General features: G+C 37.0%; 2 protein-coding genes across 2 annotated transcripts; one reads left to right on the forward strand and one right to left on the reverse strand.

Moving 5' to 3' along the window:
* Positions 1 to 404: 404 nt before the first annotated feature.
* Positions 405 to 1,989, forward strand: LOC127953162 (ras-related protein Rap-1b-like). The gene has a single exon (XM_052552144.1). It carries the CDS (start codon positions 405 to 407, stop codon positions 1,146 to 1,148), a length of 744 nt encoding a protein of 247 aa, XP_052408104.1. The 3' UTR covers positions 1,149 to 1,989.
* Positions 1,990 to 8,713: 6,724 nt separating this feature from the next.
* On the reverse strand, positions 8,714 to 22,692 carry LOC127953153 (phosphoribosyl pyrophosphate synthase-associated protein 1-like). Its single transcript, XM_052552129.1, has 10 exons — positions 22,414 to 22,692; positions 21,812 to 21,864; positions 20,157 to 20,223; positions 19,641 to 19,813; positions 19,214 to 19,329; positions 19,065 to 19,120; positions 18,790 to 18,935; positions 11,887 to 11,957; positions 11,650 to 11,796; positions 8,714 to 11,055 (listed from the first exon to the last, which is right to left on the reverse strand). The coding sequence occupies exons 1-10, from the start codon at positions 22,494 to 22,496 to the stop codon at positions 10,897 to 10,899; spliced, it is 1,071 nt and encodes a 356-aa protein (XP_052408089.1). The 5' UTR covers positions 22,497 to 22,692; the 3' UTR covers positions 8,714 to 10,896.
* Positions 22,693 to 26,711: the final 4,019 nt, after the last annotated feature.

The following is a 26,711-nucleotide window of genomic DNA, read 5'->3' on the forward strand; positions in this document are numbered from 1 at the left end:
GCCTGAACAATGCAGCTCACTGATTGTAGTACGCTGTTTAGATTAGCATATTGTTTTAATGACTGCTGCCGTTTATGTGCTGCAATTAATTTACATACAATACCAATCACGCATTTGCCATATAGTATCAGAAAATCAGATAAACTACTGCTGGATAATACTTTACGATGCTCATGCAAACACAGAAACTGGCAAAATGGGAATCCAAGATCTCGTTCTAAAACACATCTGACAGCTCTCCACTACATCACCTCTCCTTCAACAGCAAGTGCTTGTATCTCATCTGCATAGTGTCTTGCGATTGGCCAGTGGTTTTAACAACAGGAGATGCTGCTGCGAGCTGATTGGCTGAGCTCTGAAGGGGGTGTGGAATCGCTGCAATTGAGAAAGGCCATAAATAGGGTATGAGGACACACGAATCACAGATGCGGCTGCAACGTCTTACTGTTTGGCATTTCACACGCTCTGAGAGTTTGAATCCTTTACTGGAAGCTGCAGATCTTGGCTTTGGGATCGGGATCATGTCTCTGGAAGTGAAGGAAAAGACAGAAGTGCGCTTGGTGTTCATGGGAGCCGCAGGTGTGGGGAAAACAGCACTGATTAAACGCTTCCTACAAGACAGCTTCGACCCCAAACATCGGCGCACGGTGGAGGAGCTCCACAGCAAGGAGTATGAGGTGGCTGGAGTCAAAGTGACCATTAACATCATGGACACGAGCGGCAGCTACTCCTTCCCAGCCATGCGGAAGCTCTCCATCCAGAATGGAGATGCATTTGCCCTGGTCTACTCCGTGGACGACCCTGAATCCCTAGAAGCCGTCAAGAGACTGCGTGAGGAAATCCTGGAGGTCAAGGAGGACAAGTTCACACCCATCGTGGTGGTGGGCAACAAAACAGACCGACTGCAAGAACGAAGGGTATCGGCGGATGATGTCCTGGTGAAGGTGGAACTGGACTGGAACAACTGTTTTCTGGAGGCCTCGGCGAAAGAAAACGAAAACGTGATGGAGGTGTTCAAGGAGCTGCTCCAGCAAGCAAACCTCCCCAGCCATCTCAGCCCGGCTTTACGCCGTCGCAGAGAGACCTTTCCCAAGGACATGAGTCTACGACCACCCATGAACAAGACCAACAGCTGTTCTGTCTCCTAAAGCTGGTGAGAAAAAGATTAGCGAGAGCGGAAAGAGTTGAGTTGCTTCTCAACGCCAATGGTGAAGCAAAGTGAAGATGTGGAAGGCTCTTTGAAGGCAAGCAAAGATGCTTTTGTTACATGGAGAAACTTAATCCTAACCCCTAATCCTACTCCAAAATCAGCATCCTCTGCAGTGATGAAGGAAAAGGGACAATGATTACAGACAAAGGGGAGAATGATCAAAGGACAATGAACTGTTGCTTTTGTGCAAAGAATCTCGTGAATGTGTTGACAGTGGTTTTGAGTTCCCGAAGTTCAGTTGTGTGATCTGTGTTAAGAGCTTCTGCAATATTCAATCATTTATGTGTCAAAATGTTCTGACTTTGCAATGTTGTAATGCCGTAGCATGAATGTTTTTTTGTTTGTTTGTTTGTTTTTACCATAATATGACTGTAATAAGGCATTCTTTTAGTTTACAAATCATTGCACCAAGTATTGTAGTCACTGTGTCCATTTTTTCAAAATGTTTAGCACTGTGCACATGCACTTTTACTATGTCGAAAATTCATATGATGCACTGGTGTTTTTATTTTTGTTTTGTTTTGTTTTTGTTTTGTTTTTTTGTAATAATTTCTTTTGGGGATTTTGCACATTTTTGATTTGCTGTAACATGTAAAGGAAAAAGAAAAGAAAAAGGAAACGAATGTCACCTAAAAGTCTTTCTGGCTGGAAGCAATTATCTCTACACAATTAATATATATGTTATGGCTTCAAGTAGTTTAGAAAAGACTTAAAAGTAGTGCTGTCACACAAATGATCATAATTCATCGCATTCAAAATAAAAGTTTTGGTTTATATTATCTCTCTCTCTATCTCTCGCTCTATATATACAGTATATGTGTGTGTGTGTGTGTGTACTGTGTATATATTTGGTATATAAAAATAAACACATATATGGATGTATATATTTAAGAAAAAATATGTTATGATTATATTTATATATATAATATTAATTATATGAATATAAATATTTACATGTAAATGCACATACATATTTTCACAATATATACACTACACAGTACACACACACACACACACAAATATTATATAAACAAAAACCATTATTTTGGATCCGATCGTTTGACAGCACTAATTAAAAACGTAAAACCAATGAAATATCAAATATTGTAGTACGGGAGTTATAAGATAAAGAAATGTGTTTTCCTTAAATCTCCATTCTTACACTCTCAAGGAAAAAAAATAAAAAAGGTAAAAAAAGCTGCAGTCACTGGGGCAGTGTCTCATCAAAAAGTAAAAATTATGTACATTTTAGGTATGCACCTTTAGGGCAGCATGCACCCTTTACAGGTAAATGTGTACCTTTTGAAAGTATACTAATCTATTTAAGATAAATAATATTTAAATAGTATTAACTATAAATGCATTCATATATTGTATATTTGTCTAACCATTTCCAAATATCTCATTAGAAGCTTTTAAGATCATGAAAAATAAATCCAGTGTCGTCAAATTGTGTCCAGATCTCAATAAATGATCCATTTTTTATCAGTCCTAAAATCCAAGGAGCAATCAAAAATGAAGTGGCTGTCACAGCTCAAATTGCATGCTGGCAATCCTACAGGATTTGTCAAATATTGCCATCTTGTGGTGCATCAGCTGCCTTGAAGCTTATAACTTCTCATTTTTCATGCTGTGATTCACATGGAGTAAATACAGTGACAATAAAGCAAGGAGGAAATGTGTGTTCTGTTCAACAAAGGCTCATTGTTTCTTATACACACACAACAGGATGTCAACTAGTTCCTAAAACAGTCACAGTTAATGACCGATTGAATGAAAGTGCATGACCCTCTTTATGTATGTTGCCTACACAGCATCTAACTGCAAACAGGATCATATAACTTTGCACTGAAATGTGTGCTGCATCACAGTAGAAAGAGAAAGTGGGCTGGGAGTCTGGGGTCTAAAGTAATTCCTCAGCCCTTTTTCTCACTCTGAAGGTGTAAAGATCTTGGAGTTTAGGCAGGGAGGCATGAATTAACCAGTAAACAGTCTGTCCGCAACCTGATAGCCGAGCAGAACTGTGAGCAGCTCCTGTGGCAGACTGAACTTCCTTAACTGGCGTGGGAAGTACACTCTCTGATGGTGCTTTCTGATTCTAATACACATGCATTCAAACTAAATACATTTACTTTAGAAGCAGCACTGCTAAAGGCATACAGTATTGTTCAAAATAATAGCAGTACAATGTGACTAACCAGAATAATCAAGGTTTTTAGTATATTTTTTATTGCTACGTGGCAAACAAGTTACCAGTAGGTTCAGTAGATTGTCAGAAAACAAACAAGACCCAGCATTCATGATATGCACGCTCTTAAGGCTGTGCAATTGGGCAATTAGTTGAATTAGTTGAAAGGGGTGTGTTCAAAAAAATAGCAGCGTCTACCTTTGACTGTACAAACTCAAAACTATTTTGTACAAACATTTTTTTTTCTGGGATTTAGCAATCCTGTGAATCACTAAACTAATATTTAGTTGTATGACCACAGTTTTTTAAAACTGCTTGACATCTGTGTGGCATGGAGTCAACCAACTTGTGGCACCTCTCAGCTGTTATTCCACTCCATGATTCTTTAACAACATTCCACAATTCATTCACATTTCTTGGTTTTGCTTCAGAAACAGCATTTTTGATATCACCCCACAAGTTCTCAATTGGATTAAGGTCTGGAGATTGGGCTGGCCACTCCATAACATTAATTTTGTTGGTTTGGAACCAAGACTTTGGGCATGTCCTCTTCAGCATAGGGCAACATGACCTCTTCAAGTATTTTAACATATGCAAACTGATCCATGATCCCTGGTATGCGATAAATAGGCCCAACACCATAGTAGGAGAAACATGCCCATATCATGATGCTTGCACCTCCATGCTTCACTGTCTTCACTGTGTACTGTGGCTTGAATTCAGAGTTTGGGGGTCGTCTCACAAACTGCCTGTGGCCCTTGGACCCAAAAAGAACAATTTTACTCTCATCAGTCCACAAAATGTTCCTCCATTTCTCTTTAGGCCAGTTGATGTGTTCTTTGGCAAATTGTAACCTCTTCTGCACATGCCTTTTTTTTAACAGAGGGACTTTGCGGGGGATTCTTGAAAATAGATTAGCTTCACACAGACGTCTTCTAACTGTCACAGTACTTACAGGTAACTCCAGACTGTCTTTGATCATCCTGGAGGTGATCATTGGCTGAGCCTTTGCCATTCTGGTTATTCTTCTATCCATTTTGATGGTTGTCTTCCGTTTTCTTCCACGTCTCTCTGGTTTTGCTCTCCATTTTAAGGCATTGGAGATCATTTTAGCTGAACAGCCTATCATTTTTTGCACCTCTTTATAGGTTTTCCCCTCTCTAATCAACTTTTTAATCAAAGTACGCTGTTCTTCTGAACAATGTCTTGAACGACCCATTTTCCTCAGCTTTCAAATGCATGTTCAACAAGTGTTGGCTTCATCCTTAAATAGGGGCCACCTGATTCACACCTGTTTCTTCACAAAATTGATGACCTCAGTGATTGAATGCCACACTGCTATTTTTTTGAACACACCCCTTTCAACTAATTCAACTAATTGCCCAATTGCACAGCCTTAAGAGCGTGCATATCATGAATGCTGGGTCTCATTTGTTTTCTGAGAATCTACTGAACCTACTGGTAACTTGTTTGCCACGTAGCAATAAAAAAATATACGAAAAACCTTGATTATTCTGGTTAGTCACATTGTACTGCTATTATTTTGAACAATACTGTATTATCACAATTTTATTTTATTAAACATTTTTTATTTGACATGCTTTACGCACCCTCAGGTCATCCATGATGTAAATGGGTGTTTCTTCAACAGAACAGATTTGGAGAACTGTGGCATTGCATCACTTACTCCACGCAATGGATCCACTGAAGTGAATGGGTGCCGTCAGAATGAACACACCACTCCAGTACATCAATTAATGTCTTGTGAAGCGACAAGTTGCATATTTATAATAAACAAATGTATCATTAAGACATTTGCTTTGCTTTCATTCCCTTGTTTCGGCCAAAGATACTATAGCCCCCAATTCATAAAACTGCTTTCTCCTGTGATAAAGTAATCTCATTTGAATCAGATGAGAAATATGCAGATTAAGCCCCATTTACAAGAGAAAACAGTCCAAGCTCCAAACAAACATGTAAGTAGACCTTGATTTGAAAGGACAACAAGGGATGGACATTAATAATGGAGGATGCATTATTATGGATTAAGGAGTTGTTTTTGTTTTTGGCCAGAATGGACAGTTTAAGGTTAAAAACAACATAATGATGGACTTGTTTGATATATAGCTTTTCAGTTCACGAGACATTAATTGATGGACTGGAGTGGTTTGGGTTATTGTGACCTTTTTATCAGCTGTTTGGACTCTCATTTTGACAGCACCCATTCACTGCAGAGGATCTTTAAAACAGGTAAAATATGTCAATGCAGTAAGCGAATATATACAGTATTGTTCAAAATAATAGCAGTACAATGTGACTAACCAGAATAATCAAGGTTTTTCGTATATTTTTTTATTGCTACGTGGCAAACAAGTTACCAGTAGGTTCAGTAGATTGTCAGAAAACAAATGAGACCCAGCATTCATGATATGCACGCTCTTAATGCTGTGCAATTGGGCAATTAGTTGAATTAGTTGAAAGGGGTGTGTTCAAAAAAATAGCAGTGTGGCATTCAATCCCTGAGGTCATCAATTTTGTGAAGAAACCGGTGTGAATCAGGTGGCCCCTATTTAAGGATGAAGCCAACACTTGTTGAACATGCATTTGAAAGCTGAGGAAAATGGGTCGTTCAAGACATTGTTCAGAAGAACAGCGTACTTTGATTAAAAAGTTGATTAGAGAGGGGAAAACCTATAAAGAGGTGCAAAAAATGATAGGCTGTTCAGCTAAAATGATCTCCAATGCCTTAAAATGGAGAGCAAAACCAGAGAGACGTGGAAGAAAACGGAAGACAACCATCAAAATGGATAGAAGAATAACCAGAATGGCAAAGGCTCAGCCAATGATCACCTCCAGGATGATCAAAGACAGTCTGGAGTTACCTGTAAGTACTGTGACAGTTAGAAGACGTCTGTGTGAAGCTAATCTATTTTCAAGAATCCCCCGCAAAGTCCCTCTGTTAAAAAAAAGGCATGTGCAGAAGAGGTTACAATTTGCCAAAGAACTGGCCTAAAGAGAAATGGAGGAACATTTTGTGGACTGATGAGAGTAAAATTGTTCTTTTTGGGTCCAAGGGCCACAGGCAGTTTGTGAGACGACCCCCAAACTCTGAATTCAAGCCACAGTACACAGTGAAGACAGTGAAGCATGGAGGTGCAAGCATCATGATATGGGCATGTTTCTCCTACTATGGTGTTGGGCCTATTTATCGCATACCAGGGATCATGGATCAGTTTGCATATGTTAAAATACTTGAAGAGGTCATGTTGCCCTATGCTGAAGAGGACATGCCCAAAGTCTTGGTTCCAAACCAACAAAATTAATGTTATGGAGTGGCCAGCCCAATCTCCAGACCTTAATCCAATTGAGAACTTGTGGGGTGATATCAAAAATGCTGTTTCTGAAGCAAAACCAAGAAATGTGAATGAATTGTGGAATGTTGTTAAAGAATCATGGAGTGGAATAACAGCTGAGAGGTGCCACAAGTTGGTTGACTCCATGCCACACAGATGTCAAGCAGTTTTAAAAAAACTGTGGTCATACAACTAAATATTAGTTTAGTGATTCACAGGATTGCTAAATCCCAGAAAAAAAAAATGTTTGTACAAAATAGTTTTGAGTTTGTACAGTCAAAGGTAGACGCTGCTATTTTTTTGAACACACCCCTTTCAACTAATTGCCCAATTGCACAGCCTTAAGAGCGTGCATATCATGAATGCTGGGTCTTGTTTGTTTTCTGACAATCTACTGAACCTACTGGTAACTTGTTTGCCACGTAGCAATAAAAAATATACTAAAAACCTTGATTATTCTGGTTAGTCACATTGTACTGCTATTATTTTGAACAATACTGTAATGGTGAAAAATATTTCATTGTTTGGGACGCAGAAAGCTACTGCATTATTTATTTCACAGAAGACTTGTAACATAAAGCACAAGTTATATTAACTAATTTCATAGTCCTTTTCGGATCTTTTTTAAATGAATCATGCACTTTGATTGCACTGAAACAAGAGAATCTTACATTGTACCTAATATCTCTTTTTAGCTGAGTCAGTTATGCAGTTATGGTTGGATACAACTTTCCCATGTAAAACAAGTTTCACAAAAAGTCTACGCACCAAAAAAAACAGTTAGCCATTTATACACACAAACCGTGAATATTTCCCCTTTCATACGAACAGTAGATACAAGGTGTATTGTTTCCTGAGGCCAAAAGTGGGAAGTGACCTCTAAATGCTGCATGTCTAGTTCCTCTTTGAGTCCGGTTTAAACACACAGCTGTCTGTTCATCAGCTCCGGTCTGCAGTCATCCTCATGCAGATAAGTGTTGCTCTCCCAACACTGTTTCACAGATAACAGAGATTTAGTCCTGCTACAGCTGGAGAACAACTGGAGGTATGGGTTTTTATCTTTGTTTGTCATGTTTGCACAACTTTCATTGTTCTTTTGCAATGATCCTTGACAAAGCTATATATCTAACCGTTAAAGGGTCATATTTAATCATTTAATCATTAACAGTTCTGTAATAATCTCCGAGTGGTGAATCTCACATAATCGGTTTAAAATGTCTAATTGTCGTGTCATGACTTTCTGTTTTCCGTACATAACGTACAGAACATAAATATGGATATTTTGGTAGAATGTTGGAAGCCAAATACCTTTGATGGCGATTAAATACCACCGCAGAAACAAACATCAAAATTCTCAATCGTATTTGTCATGCTTCACAGAGAAAAAAAAAAGAAGGGAAGAAAGGGAAAGTAAAATACATTTTCATTTTCATTGAACATGTCTGTGTGGCTTTCATTTCAAGAAAATTTTAAATTGCATAACCACCAAAATGTTTCAAATGAATCCATATTATATACACACACACATCATGGTAGTGTTTATTGTTATATTTTTTATCAAATATAATACTGTATCGTAATATTGACATCATTCACAATAGATAATCTAATTTAAAAAGTGCAGATGCATTATGCTAATGTAATAAGTCAAAATATTATGTCACAATGCTAAACATTTTCATTATCTTAAAAAATGCTATTTCCTTTATGCAAAAACATCTTATTTACTGTGTCCAGGACATGTTTCCGTGACTTTAGTTTGAGTCCCTTGACTTGGTCTAAGCTCCTCAGTGTCATGTGAACAAACCTGAGGAGTTAAGAGCAAGTAAAGGGTCTTTTACCAACTCACCCTCTAAAACTGAAGACCACCGATGACATCACATCCTGATGGACATGTTCAAATGCATAACGTATTGTATTAATGTTTCAGTTTTTTCTCAATAAAGACACACTTGGGCAGCATGAGGCAAATCACTTGTGTTTATTTACAAAAATAAGATTGCAAAGCAACAGCAGATACAATACACTGTAGCAAAACCGTATGTTCTCCGTAAGGTCGGACCATATTTGCACTACTGCAAAAATATCACTAGAACGGCTCTGAATAAGGTTGCCATAGCAACCACTGGCTCGCTCTCACAGAGTGAGGCACTGGGAAACGGCTAGTCGACGTACAACAACAAGTGGAAGACAACGTTAAAGGAATGAAGTGAACACGGAGCGGCGGATCGGTGAAAGAGACAAACGCACACAGAGGAAGTACAGGGACGTGCGAGGGGCAGTGCTCCCAGTCTACCTGACACACAAAACTCATGCATTGTGGGTATCAGCTCACCAGTCCGTTTTACAATCCTGCTCCGACCTCCTCTTAAGATTTAATCAGGAAGTGAAAGCTGAATGGTGTTATCTGATATATGGGTGGATGTCACCGCTAACAAGCCAAGTGATCACAGTATACTGCATTTAGTTAAGGCTAAATGTATCTGCAGTATATAACAGGCCTAGGATTGCTAATATAGTTCATTTAAGATAAAACCCAAAGTCTTATCTTCTATACCAGACAATACAGATCTTAACATTAGCACACAAATGTAACACACTGAAACTGAGGAACATGCATTTTTTGCTCCCTTGGTTTTGTTATATAGGATGCATTATTTTGAAACATATTCACAGTACTTGGTTCATTTGGAGCTCATTCGTTGGTCATTTGGTGTAAACGTTTAATACACAAATCAACCAACCAAAACCACTCAGAAACCAGCCTTTTCTGTAACATACTTCACTTTGGTTTCTTAAAATGCGCACCATAGTTTAAGAATAGTTCACACAAAAAAATAGTAAATTCGATATTTACTCTATTCATACTCCAATCCTGCATGACTTTGACTCTTGGAATATTTGAAAGAACATGCTGCAAACTTTTAGAACATGAAAAAAAAGAAAAAAAAAAAGTATGGTTTGCTTTTTTCCACAAACAAAAAGTCATACACGTTTAGAATGTGAAATGAGTAACTATAAAAGATTTCACTTTTGAGGGAACTATCCCTTTCATTTTGAAAGAGCTATGGTACAATGAAACCAAGATAAATCAGAAATAATGGGAAGCAGTGAAATCATCAGTTTTCCATAACAGTAGAGAAGTAACACTTTATAATAAAGTTCCATAGTTAACTGCATTACTCAACTAACAATAAAAATAACAATTAAAAAGAATATACACTTTTAATACATTAACTCTTTCCCCACCAAACACAGAATTTTCCGGGTTTCCATGTTATCAATGTTACACACAGGGGGCGCTATCACGCATCTGAATATGATCCAGATGTAGTATTTGGTAAAAATACAATTTCAATAGCATTTTGCAAATGTTGTTTTTTTAAATGACACTTTACCTACATTCAAGTGTTAATTAAAAAACAGAATGCATGAAGCTAGAATGTTTAAAAGTAGAGGCTCTGTTCTTTATTTTTATGCATTGCATGATATTAATACAACAACATTTCCTGGGGATCATGAAATTTTAGTGAAAATGATGAAAAGAAAAAATGCTGGCGGAGGCTGGTGGGGAAAGAGTTAATTATAATTAAATGTTAATTTCAACATTTACTAATATATTATTAAAATAAAAAGTTGTATCTGTTAAACTGAGCTAATATGAACTAACAATGAATTCTGATTTGCTAATGTTAAAAAGATTAATGAATCGTTCGTGATTAATGAATTGTTCATTAATGTGTTAACTAATGTTACCCAATGGCACCTTATTGTAAAGTTTTACCAGTAAATCTAAAACTGCTGATTTTACTGCAGAGTATCACTTAAAAGTAAAAAAAAATAAAAAACAGGAGTAAAAGGTAAGTGAACACTTGCATAAATTATGTTCTTTGCATGATTGCATATCTATGTTCATATCTGCACACTGCCAAATTTTAGAGTAAATATTCATTAATTTTAAACTTCATTCACTATATAATTTGGCAGTGGAAGTTTCCTTTAATTGTTTCGCAGAGTAAAATGGGTTTATTTGGGAAATGAAGGTGATTGCAGTGTTTGAATGGGGAACTGCATTGACACACCTCCCAGTTGTGTAAGAGAGGAAATGTTTCCCTAAACTCTACACCTCACAATCTGTTTGCTGGCTAGTCGTCTACTGTGATATTGCGGAACAGGTAGGCCATGGACTCCCCGTTGTGAATGCGTCGGATAGCCTCGGCCAGGATCATGCTGACATCCACTGTCTTGATCTTAGGACACTGCAGCTTTTGCACCTCATGAGGGACAGTGTTGGTCACCACCACCTGAAAGACCATAAAGATATCTCAAACAAACTACATCATTTTATACATGCAAATACATGATATTCAAACAGCTGATGGACTTCAAGGTCATTCTCAGGAAATAATGGTGTCTGTCCATTTCTATTTCTTTCTATTTCATTTGAAAGAGTTACAGCTGAACATTTTTGAAGAATGCCATGCACAAAGTATCAGGGCAGTACTTGCCATACACACTGAGGGAACCCCATATATGCATCCCAATGGTCAATAATATCTTTTAATGGCAATTTCACAATGTTTCCGCTTTCCTAAATACACGGTTATGGTTGGTTAGGGCCTTGCAAAATCTAACCGTTACTTAAGTCATTATTTCAACTGTAACATTATTTTCACAGTATTCTGGAATTGTCATGCTTCAAATGTGAATAGCATCTGCAATACAATTCATTTCAGATTATAATGCATATATTTTTTTTTTTTTTTAGAAAATGCATGATGCATGCCGACAGTAAGAGCATTATAAATTTACTTTTTTTTATTTTTTTTTTAAAGAGAATTAGAATGAGCCATTGACTTCTCATTGGAGGTGCATTATAGACGAGCTGAAAGACTCACTTCGTCTATGGCGGACTCCTCGATGAGACGCGGGGCGTCTGCAGACAAGAGGCCATGGGTGGCCATGACGTAGATCTTATAAGCTCCTCTCTCTTTCAGGATCTCCGCTGTTGCCACAAAGTCCTCCACATCATCAATGATGTCATCCTAAAGGACAGAAACCACATGCACTGCTCATCACGTCAATCAAAAATTACCGTCACAGTGATAACTGATCCAAAAATACAAATATCTTACGACAATGATGGCGATGCGACCTCCAACATCTCCGACGACGGTGATGGGCGGTTTCTCCTTGGCCATCATTACTATAAAAACAAACATCAACTAGTTTTTCAAATCATCTCAGGAAATAGTTTGTAGACCAAGAAGCCAAACAAACAATTTCCATCATTAGAGTAGATTGGGTAAGATGGGTTCAAGTTTATGCAACGGCCTAGAAGTTTAGGCAATGGCCCAACCAACCCAAGTATCATTTAATCATTTGAAAAGTCCTGCATGGACCCAATTACACATAACACTAGCTTATTTGTTGGAGAACGCTTCCCATTTTACCCCACCTACAATTCAATCCAAATAAAAAATGAAAAACTCATGCCATGCACAAATCAAAATGATCATCTCTTGGTCCCCAATATACCCAATCATAGAGGTGAACATCTAGAGGTTTACACTACGAGTCAGTGCAGGAAACTACACAACAATCAATCTGTCCTCGAGTCAACATGACAGACTCCAGGACATCGCTGTAATTCAGGAGTGGTCAAGAGGGGCTAATGTCATTCATCCAGAGGAAGGGCACAGGAACACAGCCAAAACTCACACTCCAATCCAAGTAATCAAGAGAGAGAAGACTGGTGGGTCCATAAAAGAATACAAGGGGGTTAAAGTTGTTATGCATGCCTTCAACACATGCCTTTCATCAAAAATGGTACCCACAATGCTTTTCTTTGTTTATACCTTCTGTATTACAGGTTAACGAGGCTTACAGACCATCTTTCCTAATCATATTAGGGGTCTTTAAGGAGTCGTTGTTCTGTAAAACAGCATCTTTGAAAGGCATCGTTCACAGAGGACGTGTTCTTGACTTAGAAAGAGCTATAGTAGATGGGTGAAAACGGAGGGAACAGCAACTACATGTTCCAAACAGTGTTTTTTATAGGGCTAGATACTTTTTTTCTGTTATTATTACATTAATGTGAATGTAATGTTATGCCACATCATTAAATATATATTTATATTTAACAAAGGATAGGTTTAAAACCTGTTCGCACAGTATTTGCATATTTCATGCATCTTTTCAAGATATGTAGGGAAGTGAATTTGTTTCACATTTACACCAAGTTGACTACTTTATGTTTACTGCACTTGGAATAAAGCTTTCTTCATCATTTTGTATGTTTTAATAATAAAGACAGTGTTACTTGAACATTGTTGTAGTTACATTTTAACATTTGTAAAAGTAGTTGAAGTTTACAGTTAAAATAAATCACCCAGCCCTAATCTTCATCCAAATATATACTACATTTTGGTAAGCAGTGTGTAAATAACAAATATGTAATTATATTATAGTAAATGTTTTTAAAGCGAAAGATTTGTCAAGTGAAAGTGTCATGAGCCAATCAGCATGATAACGATGACATAATTCTCCTTCAGTGATTGGTCACATGGCAGAGATTATCTTCATTCAAATGAGAAGTGACAAGTGCAGAGAGTGATCTGCTGTCTGATAATGCTGGATACTGCAGCAAACAAAAAGCAATTAAACTGTTTTAGCCAAATTAACTTTACAAGGCAGAGACAATTGACCAAAAGTGTGGCATTTTTATGAACACTTCTCTGAAGACACGTTGACACTCAATGTAGTGCACACAATGTGGGCAAATGACAAGTAATAGTCAGCATAAATTACAAAAAAAAAACTATGGTAGAGTTGCAATATTTAACATTTTGTTTGGCTAAAAATATCAAGTTTCTGAGGAAAGTGATTTAATTTTTTTAATTTTAAATTTAATTTGAGACTACTACACCCTGAAAAAAATACAATATTTAATTAAAATGTATCAATATTTAATTACAAAAACTTTACCTTTGGTTTTCAACTAAATTAAAAAATGTTTTAGTAAAAAAAACTAATAATAATAATAATAATAATAATAATAATAATAATAATAATAATAATAACAAATACTAATATAAATAATAAATAAATGTATTAAATATTAGTAATAAATATTAAATAAATAAATATTTATAAATAGTAATAACAACAATAATGAATATTAAATAAATAATATGTATTCATTTTCAATAATAATAATAATTGTGGTGCATAACTACTTCAAAATGTGGTGCTCATAGCACTAGACAATGAACATATGAATGGCTGAATTCTGTGTTGTGCCTTGTCTACATACTGTAGAGTGTAGACTATCAATATTTTGAAAATAAAAATAAAATTATGGAATGCAAAGATGATGTCCTGTGTGAACGACCCCAACAAGCGCTGATAGCCAACGACAGTATTATGCATGGCAATGAATGTTTTAATGTTTTCAAAACACTGTTTTTTTATGTGTACTTCTAAAAGCTGTGATGTGAAAAGATGTGAACAAAAACCATATTATTATTATTTTTTGTATTATTAACCCTGTATCTAAACTGTATCCCTGTATCTGAACTATCAGGAAACATTTTACTTTTTTTTTTTTAAGGTCATGTGTTTTCAAGACGATGCAGGGGTCTTGGTTCCAAGCAGGTAAAAGACTACTGTTTAAAACCTCTAGTCTAGGGATTTCTCAGAAGCAGGCATGGAGTGTTGATTGGCAAGATGAGCCTGGATCACAAATAGAGGCATTTCTCTCAGACAGACATTCAATGGTTCCATTTCTGAACGATGGTCATTACATGGAATTCAAAAATAAGCACTTCAAATGAGGCTTCTTAGTTCTGTTCGACTAAAGCACTCTGAAGCTCAAATCCAATCTCTATCATTATTATGCTTGGCGGTATATCGGTAGATATATTCATGCCATTATGAGTGATTTTATTGGCTATTTTACTATGGCTTCTACTCATCAAAATTTAAAGTCGCTATGTTTTATTTATCTATTTATTTGAATGTATAAGATGAAGCACCTTTAATTTGTTAAACAGTTAATTAGACGATAGCACAAATTGTCATTAGGACATGGTTATTACAATACAAACTTTACATTGAAAATATTATATAGAAAATGTGACTGTTAGAATAATACATCTAAAAAACAAAACCTGTACTGTGATATTTTGGACATACCAAGCACCCATGCTCTTTATACTGGTTTATAATTATATTACTAAAATAAAATAATTTTAGCTGTTGAAAAATATTTAAAGAATGAACATGGGTTTACTCGTGGTAACTAAAGTGCTTCAGAGTGCTGGACCACAGACACTGAGAGACCTCGGCCACTGCACGCATGCACTAGGAACCATTTGAGCGTGTTCACTGCTGTGATCGGTAGCAAACAGAGTTAACGGTCATACTTGGGAGCTCTATGCCTGGGAACGGAGCTTGTTGTTTGCCTATTACCAATAAATAAACATCACGTTAAACAAAAATCCACACACAAATGATAGAACATACAGACATGAAACCAGGACTTCAACAATCCTCATCAAACCCTGAGGAAATAGATTTCACAAGCTTTCGAATTAACTTTTCTCAGCACCAATGAAATTGAGCAAATTGAGGGTCTTTTCAAGATTGTCAAAGTCCATACAAAAACCATAAATGTACATCGAGCTACTTGAGCAATGTGTGCGTACACTGTGTGCAGAATTATTAGGCAAATGAGTATTTTGACCACATCATCCTCTTTATGCATGTTGTCTTACTCCAAGCTGTATAGGCTCGAAAGCCTACTACCAATTAAGCATATTAGGTGATGCGCATCTCAGTAATGAGAAGGGGTGTGGTTTAATGACATCAACACCCTATATCAGGTGTGCATAATTATTAGGCAACTTCCTTTCCTTTGGCAAAATGGGTCAAAAGAAGGACTTGACAGGCTCCGAAAAGTCAAAAACAGTGAGATCTCTTGCAGAGGGATGCAGCACTCTTAAAATTGCCAAGCTTCTGAAGCGTGATCATCGAACAATCAAGCGTTTCATTCAAAATAGCCAACAGGGTCGCAAGAAGCGTGTGGAAAAACCAAGGCGCAAAATAACTGCCCGTGAACTGAGAAAAGTCAAGCGTACAGCTGCGAAGATGCCACTTGCCACCAGTTTTGCCATATTTCAGAGCTGCAACATCACTGGAGTGCCCAAAAGCACAAGGTGTGCAATACTCAGAGACATGGCCAAGGTAAGAAAGGTTGAAAAACGACCACCACTGAACAAGACACACATGCTGAAACGTCAAGACTGGGCAAAGAAATATCTCAAGACTGATTTTTCTAAGGTTTTATGGACTGATGAAATGAGAGTGAGTCTTGACGGGCCAGATGGATGGGCCCGTGGCTGGATCGGTAAAGGGCAGAGAGCTCCAGTCCGACTCAGACGCCAGCAAGGTGGAGGTGGAGTACTGGTTTGGGCTGCTATCATCAAAGATGAGCTTGTGGGGCCTTTTCGGGTTGAGGATGGAGTCAAGCTCAACTCCCAGTCCTACTGCCAGTTTCTGGAAGACACCTTCTTCAAGCAGTGGTACAGGAAGAAGTCTGCATCCTTCAAGAAAAACATGATTTTCATGCAGGACAATGCTCCATCACACGCGTCCAAGTACTCCACAGCGTGGCTGGCAAGAAAGGGTCTAAAAGAAGAAAAACTAATGACTTGGCCTCCTTGTTCACCTGATCTGACCCCATAGAGAACCTGTGGTCCATCATGAAATGTGAGATTTACAAGGAGGGAAAACAATACACCTCTCTGAACAGTGTCTGGGAGGCTGTGGTTGCTGCTGCACGCAATGTTGATGGTGAACAGATCAAAACACTGACAGAATCCATGGATGGCAGGCTTTTGAGTGTCCTTGCAAAGAAAGGTGGCTATACTGGTCACTGATTTGTTTTTGTTTTGTTTTTGAATGTAAGAAATGTATATTTGTGAATGTTATATTGGTTTCACTGCTGAAAATAAATAATTGAAATGGGTATATATTTGTTTTTTGTTAAGTTGCCTAATAATTATGCACAGTAATAGTCACCTGCACACACAGATATCCTCCTAAAATAGCTACAACTAAAAACAAACTAAAAACTACTTCCAAAAATATTCAGCTTTGATATTGAGTTTTTGGAATCATTGAGAACATGGTTGTTGTTGAATAATACAATTATTCCTCAAAAATACAACTTGTCTAATAATTCTGCACTCCCTGTAGACTGAGTCTAAATCACACAAGACCTGCTCATTCATCTAAAAATCAACCCTCTATAGACACACTGGCAATTGAATTGCTCAACTAGTAAATTTTTTAGTTTACTCCTGGTCATTCAGTGTTGCTGTAAAATTATTCATAATGATAAGAATTCTACAAATAAAAACTATAAAAAGTACTAAGGATTACTAAGAATTAATGAGCAGCCGGATTTATGAATATTAATCAGGTTTTGTGCATTCGCTCAAACTAATTTGCCGAAACTTAAACGCACGATAATAGGTGAGCGCCAGCCAATTAGATTGCCATTAGCACAGTCGCGCAAAAAAACCCGGCAGTATTTAAAAGCTGAATAATTCCAAAGGAATGGCGTTATTTGAACAGGAAAATAAAACAAAGTATGTCGCTTAAATATAGCGTATCAATTCACTTCGGAGTGAAAATATATATATATGCTAAACTATAGCCTATTAGCATCCAACTCACACAGTTGGGAGTCAAATCTGAGAATTGATTACCCATTGGCTAATATTATACATCATTTATTCACCCAGAGTGAAGATTAATTCATATATGCGAGGGATTTACTCAATGGTTGAAAACGGTAAATATCATAAAAGTGTGTTTATGATCTTAATTCCCTTCTATACTGAGGTAACTGTGTGCTCAAGACAAAACATAAGTACGAATCTAGAACAATTAGCACATGGGATAGTGAAAATAATAACTGGGTCTCAAAACCTAGATGATTGACTCATCGGTTTCACTTATTGGTTTGTGTCTATCAAAACACATGGAATATAATTCTTGTAACAGAAATATAACATGTCTTGAGAAGTTCTTTAATCGCTGGTCTCTATATACACATGCTTTAAAACAGATCTATTTTGAAATCCTTTTTGAAAAATCTCAAGAGCATACAGAGTCGAGAACGGTTTATCTGAAAAGAGAGTCACCAAGCAGGTTGCAGCGTCTAAACATTTTTTGACCACTAGATAGAGCCAAAATGGCAAAAAAATAAATAAAACTAAGACTTAATTTTGATATGTCTTCTGTCAGTGAGAAATGATCTGGTATTATGCAATTAATGTGGTTTCAAGATTGATCGTTCCTGTTAGGGATCCACAATTAATCTAATTTCTTATCGCAAATACCATTATAGATGCCACAATTATGTAATCGTTCCAACATCATTCAAGTAAATTGTGATAATTGCTATTAAAATGTCATGGGAACAATCGATAACTGTGTCATAATTGTACAGCCCTGTCACTTTTGTGTATCTGTTGTATTTTTCAGTTGGACTGTTCAATCGGTTTAGACTCGGTGCTGTCTGAGTGGCTTGTTTCAGTAGGTTTTGAGAAAGTCTTTGTAAACATCTAGAGACCGTGATAAATGAGTGGGGGAAGGTTAAAAAGAAAAAACCCTCTTGACCTATCTTGAACTCCTTAATCTCCAGAATGAGCTATTTTGCAAGACTAGTGCTGCAATCGAACCCTTAATTCACAGGATCGTTGGATGAACTCAGCTAAAACTTACAAAGACATATTTATAATGACATTTTTCGGTTTTCCTAAAAAGTGTCCCATAAATATTAAACTTAAATTCTTTGTGAAAAATAATAACCTACTGTTACTTTCTTTTGATTTATGGGGTGAAATCCTAACAGGGAATGTCTCTCTGATCTAGTTAGTGTTTGTTAACCTGGTTTAACCTCTTAATAACATTACGTCTAAGTCACTGGTTGGAGCTGAAGGGATTCAGAGTGGGGTGACTCTTACATGGCAACTCCAAGCCGGAGTGTCCAAAGGTGTTGCGGACACACGGAGGAGAATGGCGTCCATCGGCCATGTCGGACTCCGAACACTGTGCTTCTCCGTGCATGACGGCCAGACCAAGACGCAAGCGCTCGGCAAACGACTGAGCCCTGAAGAGAAGAGAGACATACAGAGATGATTCCATGTGTTTTCTCTTTAAATCAGAAATAAAGTCTGCCATTTTCAGCAAAGCCTGGTTTTATCTATGAAAAATACGACACAGATCCAGGAGCCATTACCTTTTTGCAGCAGATGGGGACTTGGCTACAATGATAGCGTTTCTATAATCAGGAATCTATACAAAATAGAAATGGGAAGAAATTTTTTTTTTTATCTCATATATATATATATATATAATGTGAAGTTAATAGCTGTAAATGCTGCCTACCTCCTCCTGAATGTACTGCACCAGGAAAGGAGAAGCCCGCAGGTTGTCCACAGGGAACGTAAAGAAGCCCTGGATCTCTTTCTGGTGCAGATCCATGGTGATTATATGAGTCAGACCTAGTTTACAAAGCAAATTATTAAAAGCTGCTGAAATAACACTCTGGATCATAATGGTGTAACACACAACCATATCAGCAAACCATTTAGACACACTGGACATTGTTGATCTATTTTCTGAAAGCTAAAATACTAAGAATTAGTCAATGTAGACAAATAAAAACTGTGTTTGAATTTCTTTTCAATCAACTAACATGGTCATGAAGCAGAGACTGAAGCAGTCAGTCAACCATAAAAATGAATAAAGACTGATCGTGGTGTCCACCTTTTTGTCTGTTACTCTTAAACCAGAAGTAGGAGCACGCCCTTACCTGCTTTAGCTAACATGGAAGCCAGCAGTTTGCACACTATAGATCCTCTCTTCCTCATCTTACACTGTTTACTGTAGGGGAAGTACGGGATCACGCCGATGATGTTCTTGGCACAGGAGGTCTTCAGAGCGTAGGCCATAATCAGCAGCTCCATAATAGCAGTGTTAACATCTCTGAGGGACACAGACAAATGGACCTCAGCTAAGAGCTTCAAGAGAACTGCAATCTGAGACATGCAATTTAACACAAAAAAGGTAAGATGCCCTGTAGACATCACTTTGTACCTTCTGTGTTCGGCGAAAAAAGAAAGAGGGCACATGGTGTCAGAATCGGCCGATAGAGTGTACATTAAAAATCTCATTTAATGTGTAATGATGCCCTATTCATGGTTTTATATTGGCAAGTATATGCTGAATACATGATGTATGGCCTCGATCTAAACAGCTATATATATTTAATAATAGTTTAATAAGCATGCTGATGTCCTATTCTGAATCGGATTAAATAAACTCTTACCTGGGAATGGTCTGGATGATGAAGATGGTCTGGCCTCTCACAGACTCTTTAATCTCAACTCTCGTTTCTGTCAGAGAAAAGCAACATCATCAAAATAATGTTAAATTGATTTTTTTTTGTCACCACTAACCTGTTTGGGTGAACCTTATGAAGAAGAGGAAACATTTCCATCAAAATAAAAATAAGAAACTATATTTTGAATAAAGAAATAAAGCTTATTTTAAGGCCATTATTCCATTATTATTAAGATTCTTCTCTTTCTTCTTCACTCTTATTTTATTCTACTACTAATCATTAAAACCGTATGTTTTTATTTATTTGTTTGTTTTGCTTCATTAGGTCTCATGCATAAACACTTACTTGTGCATCTGTGTATTCAGGCAAAAAACACCACAAAAAAAACCAAAAAATAATAATAATAATAATAATTTTAGGAACAACTGAACCCACGTGCAAAAATAAATAAAACAGTATGACTGACCATATAATCATGTCAAGATGATTTTTTTTTTTTTTTTTGTAATTTCATCTAAAATATATGGTAACACTTATACAGTTCTCACTATTAACTAGTTGCTTACTAGCATACATATTACTAGCATACTGGTCATTAATTAGCATATATAAAGCACATATTCTGCATGACCATATTCTACATCCCAAATCAATAATTTTTACTTAACAACTACCATACTAGAAGTTAATATCCAAAAATAGTATTTTGTAAAGCTAAAGTCATAGTTAATAGTGAGAATTGGACCTAAATTTGCAATACTCAGTGTATAGCAGAGTTTGTATAATCATTTTATATTCTTAACTGTTTTAAGTAATTTTAAATCTTATATATGTCCTTGTATTTATTGTTGTGCATTTTTTTATATATATATAATTATTTTACTTGTCTTTTATGTAAAGCACTTTGAATCACCATTGTGTATGAAATGTGCTATATAACTAAACTTGCCTAGCCTAAAATAAAGTGTGCATTCCATCATACACAGTGTGAGTGTAAGTACAGCAGCATTACAGCTCGAGCTGTACAAAAATGCAGATGTGTGTACAGCTGGTTAATCAGAGGTCTGTAGTCTGGGTCTATATTAAAGGGGTTTACTGAACAGGTTTAGAGGACGGCATTATATGAGGATCTTTCAGACGGCTCTTTGGAGAGCGTCACATGTTTGCTGAGAGTCATGAGCATCTGTAAAGTACAGGCTGTGTAGAAAGCCCTTATATGAAGACACACGGCCGCTCATTCAGAACAGTCTAAACTCATTAACATCAGAACGAGGTTAACAAGACATTCATGTGTGTGTGTGTGTGTGTGTACGGACATGATGGGAATTAGGTGGAGATTTTTTTTTTTGTGACATGTTCTCCAGTGCATACAAATAACACTGTTATTAGTGAATGCGACCCGTTAGGTTTTGTGTGATTAGTTGTTCTTAAACACTATTGTTACGAGCTATGCAAACTGAGACAGATACAGATGGGTTTTGTTGTTGTTTGTTTGTTTTTTGAAACTGCAAGAATGAAGTGATTACTGTAATGAGATTTTTGTTCACATCTAAGAGTCCATGTCGAAAGCGTCAGGGGGCCAAGGGTCATTCTGTCAACACCAGAGTATGTGTGTGTGTAAATAAAGCATGATTGATCACCTCTGTTCGACTCCTGGTAAACAACAGATTTCCCCAGCTCAACTCCAAGCCGCCTGCGAAAAAACACACACACACAAGCAGAAATCAACACAGGTATGCCAAACGCTTCACATCATGAGAGTCACCGTGAAACAGAGCGGCATGAAAACCTGATTGAACAGATTGTATTATTTCAGTCACGGTTTGCAATGAATGCAGACTATTTCCAAGAGCCGTCAGTCACATGCACAGCTTATGTGATGAATAGCCCACTGTTCACCAGTTTTCTGCTCTCCTCATGAGGAGAAAACATTGCATTTATTTTCCACAGTAAGTACAGTTCAAACCAGACGTCCACATACTTCTAGGCATACTTTATAGATTAATTATTTCAGTTATCAGTCAATTCATCATAGTATACATTACTGCAGCTGGCCGGAGGATTTTTTTTTACAAGTTGACATGAAAACAAAGGCAAAGAAGAGACCAGGATGTGGTACTTTCTGCTCGATCTACAGGCCAAAATCTCAAAATCATCACTACATAATTCATATAACATCAAGATCGGCATCTAAAATCAAGATCTTTGTTAAATATAAAGCAGCTGGTCATAGGATACTCACTCAGTGATCTTCTTAGAGAGTTCAGTGCACGCGGGAGTAGAGTTGGCAGAGAAAACACGATAACCACCTTTAGCCACGTTCATGATCAACTACCTAATAGTCAACAACCAAACTAAAGACGTTTACAAGACTAGACTAATGCTACACAGTCGCGTGGCTTTATCGCCGTCTCATGTGGGAATGTTAATAGCTAATGAAGAAGTCCAAAGGCTGCTCTGCAAGTTTACTGTGGTTTCTTCTTCTTCTTCTTCTTCTTCTTCTTCTTCTTCTTCTTCTGGGGCGCTTTGGGTGCTTGGCAAACCAGCTAGTACTGATTTACCGTCACCTGCTGGACTGGAGAAAGATAACAGGAGAAAGAAAAAAAAAAACTACTATTCTATGATCCTTTTTATTCGTTCTAGTAGACCTGTGTCTTTCACATATTAAATTAACTGTACATATGTTTTCCTCAGTGCTATTCCAAGCGCATTTTCCAAAGTAAATTTAAGTTTATATATTTCAAATACTTATTTTTACATTATTCTCCTCTTTTCATATGCATGCCATTCTATTGTTATACGTGTCTTCCTAAACCAACTTTGCTTTGAATAATATAATAGTGTCTTCCTGTATCATTAATAATGCCGTGAGGCCAGCACGAGTGAGGGGCTATACCTAACACAGAATGCACTGGGTAGCGTATTCCCGTTGGACGTATGCTAGCAGGCTGCCAGCTCGTTGGAGGACTTACAAGTCACAGACCAACTGTGTAGCAGTGAAACACGTGAATCTCTGAGGGACCCAGCCTGCAGGATGCAATGTTTCAATGAAAGCAAGGGTAGCTTGTCTAGGGAAAGAGACATGAGAGACTTACTTTGGGAATACACACTTGGGATTGCCCGAGATAGGAATCACAACACATGGAGGCACTAGTCAAACATGGGCTGATCGACAGAGCATGCACGCAAGTGCCTGACACCAACAGTGCTGGAGGAACCCAGGGTTCTGAACTGAAGAACTCAGCGGGGAAGAATAGTGCACGCATCCAGTATGTGGAGTGAAAGGGTCCACGAAGAAAACTGACACCGAGCAGGTCAAGGGCCCGGTTGCATAAAGCACCTTAAGTGTAATTTTCCCTCAAGTTTGCCTTAAAGGTTCCCTTAAACTTAAGGGTGTTGCTGAAAATAACCCTCTTAAGTGTTACTTAAGGGTTTCTCTAAGTGACATGTCAGAAACCCTTGAACCTCCCATAAGTAGGGTATATATTCCCTTAAATTCCCATATCTGCTTTTCTGATTTATTCCCTTAAAAACCATTAAGTGTTTCATAAAGCCCCTTAACTGTAATTTTCCTAAGTGAAGTCTATAAGGTTGGGAAAACTTTACTTTAAGAGTTACACAAACACAAATTAGACGATAAGGCTGAGTTAATGGATCCTGTTGAAGATACTGATGTTTTTCGTGATAGGGAGAACCTGCTGGAGCATCTTGCGAGAATCGATTTGATTGTAGTGCAATAGATAGCTAACAAACTGGAAGACTACCTTGACAATGGCCTTCATGAATCCCCTTAATACTGCACAGGCATGTAATAATTTTAACAGTCAACTTGGAGATATATATATAAATATATATATATATATATATATATATATATATATATATATATATATATATATATATATATATATATATATAAAATCATTTGAATGTTGTACAATTTTTTTTTAAATATAAAAATTGCCTTACGTTAACTAAACAATATGTTGCCTTATTGATTATATTTTATATGAATATATATTAATATATTGTGATTTGCTTATACTAATGATAGACATAGTTTTACACCTGTAGAGAGGCATGAAGCAGAAGAGGTTTATGAAGCTGTAATAACCTGCAGTAAGGTTTCCAAAAAAGAACTGGATTTGCTGTCAGAGATTCCATTGTGAATGCCTTCTTTATCTAACATTATAGCAAAGTAGTTGTAGCATTATTAATCTAACAAAAAAAATGTAGATAAATAAATACAACACTTTTAAGATGTTTGCATTTATCCGTCAACTGATGTGAGCTATCCCATCGCTCTGTAGCTGTAGAAGTTTGGTTTTGAGAATGAAATTGTTAAGGTCTTGATTTTCCTTCCCATTTGTCAGTTTTTCTATTTTTTAACAGTAGTTTGTTCTTTTATAGCTGTAGGACTTCCCTCTGCAGTTCCAGAAATTCATCTGCCGCCTGGATTGGGGTTCTGCTGGCGCTCTGTCGGTGCTGAAGCTGCTTTTCCTGGGATTGCTGGGAAGGTCTAATGCATGAAATGTATGCAGTACCAATTATCATATTATTTTGTTATTGTATATTATTATGCATTATACATGTCATGATCTTTAAAATGGTTTAGTCTCATAGCAGTGATACGTTTGATTTCATCTACAGTATCATTTCCTCCCACTGTTTGTGTTTTTTTTTTTTGGAAGGGGATTAAGTTTGCTCTTTATAATCATTTTTCTTTTCCCATACTCATCTAGAAGTTCTCCTCCTCTGTCCAATCTTATCCATCTTTATCATACATGTCCAGCAACTAATGAACTCGGGTGGACAGAGTCTTTCTGCTTATGTCACATTTGGAGGGATTATGGACAGAAAGTTGTCTGCTCCAGTAAACATTATTTTGTTTGTTATGATGGTGTGAAATGAGAGATGTAAATGACACCTTTTCATCATACGATGGGATCATAAGATTCCTATGATGACATTTATTTTTTGATTTTAAAGTTCTGGTTACCCGGACTTTCAGGGAAACCATTCAGTTTTCATTAAAACATATTGATTTGTGTTTTGAAGATTAACCAAGGCTGTATGGGTCAGGAATGACATTACAGTTAAGAAATGGTGATTTTGGGCTGAACTGTCCTTTCATGATAAACATGCTAAATTATATAATTATGAATGAACTGCAGTAATATATTTAAGATATGGGTGGCCAGACAATGATTAAAAGGAAGTGACTGATTAAAATGATGATTTATCTTAGAAACAGCCTCACAGAAGTGTGTTTTGGTAAATGAGAGAAAGACCTGGACTGGAGCTCAGAGCTACTGCAGAGAGAAGTACACTGACCTGGCCAGTGTGAGAAATGAAGCAGAGCATCAACAGATACTGAGCATTTATAGTACTGGTGTATGGATTGGTCTGCACAGAAACAGACTGTGGTCAGATCAGAGCAGCTCTTCATCCATATACTGACAGCCAAAGTGGAGGACAGATGGGTTTCACACTGCACAGCATTTTGGCCAGTGGACAGATGAGCGATGCCTTTGCCATTCTTCAGTTACAGTGGTGAGCTAAAATATGGAAATATACTGTTAAACTGCATATGTTACTGCTGAGTATTTGATCTTACTGGAAAATATATCAGCACATGATTTATCATAAAGCTCACATATTTTCAGCTACAAGAGGAGCTGATCAGACTTGGACTTCCCAGCAATGTCAGCTTGCATTTGAGAGGTGACTGTAAAATCAGTCCCTGAGGGACGAAGACAGCGCTTTGCATTTTCCAGTACAAGTTTGGGCCTTCGTGCTTACTTGAGCATGAAATTATAATCTCTGTTGAGTTATGAATCATATCTATCATAGTTATTACAACCAGTTTTATGTTGTCAATTTACCTTTGAAATTAGTGAAGGTCTTTTTATGAATACTTACAGCAAATGTCATTGTAATTTTGTCAGAATGATTGGAAATGATACTTGCACAGTACCATATAGCTGTAAATGTACGAAAGAATACAATTATTCATGTAAGGGCAAAGTGAAACAATAATGTTATACATGTTATAACAATCATTTTAAATATTCATGCATTAAGATAGCTGACCATTTATTTGGTATGCCGTCAGATTGGACATGGAATCATTTTGGTCAATCTACTGTGTGCTTTTATTTTAAGAAAAGCCAAGATAAATCTGTACGTGTTAGTTTTGGTCTATGATCTGTGTCTCCTAGCCAAATCTAAATCATAACTATTAGTGAAAAGCAAACAAGTATCTTGCTGTATGATATTAAGTGTTCAGTCAGTAATATGAGTGCAGTGTGTCTAAATCAGTAGTTCCTCTTTCACTGAAGGGGTTTTTGTACGGCTCTATATCACCGTGTTAATGGAAATTGATAATTCTGCTGACAGTAATAATCCCCTGCGTCTTCAGACTGGACACTTCTGATATTGAGCATGAAGTTTGTTCCTGATCTCCCATCAGTGAATCTCTCAGAAACTCCAGACACTTTGCTTCCAACACTAGAGAACAAGAGTTTGGGTGTTTGTCCG

The sequence above is a fragment of the Carassius gibelio genome, chromosome B3 (assembly GCF_023724105.1).
Source record: "Carassius gibelio isolate Cgi1373 ecotype wild population from Czech Republic chromosome B3, carGib1.2-hapl.c, whole genome shotgun sequence".
Classification (NCBI taxonomy): Eukaryota; Metazoa; Chordata; class Actinopteri; order Cypriniformes; family Cyprinidae; genus Carassius; species Carassius gibelio.

Coding starts and splice junctions, on each gene's coding strand:
- LOC127953162 (XM_052552144.1), top strand. CDS start 405: ATGAGGACACACGAATCACAGATGCGGCTGCAACGTCTTACTGTTTGG.
- LOC127953153 (XM_052552129.1), bottom strand. CDS start 22,496: ATGAACGTGGCTAAAGGTGGTTATCGTGTTTTCTCTGCCAACTCTACT. Junction 21,865..22,413: donor CTCTCTAAGAAGATCACTGA/GTGAGTATCCTA, acceptor GTTTTTTCGCAG/GCGGCTTGGAGTTGAGCTGG. Junction 11,797..11,886: donor GTCGCATCGCCATCATTGTC/GTAAGATATTTG, acceptor TCTGTCCTTTAG/GATGACATCATTGATGATGT.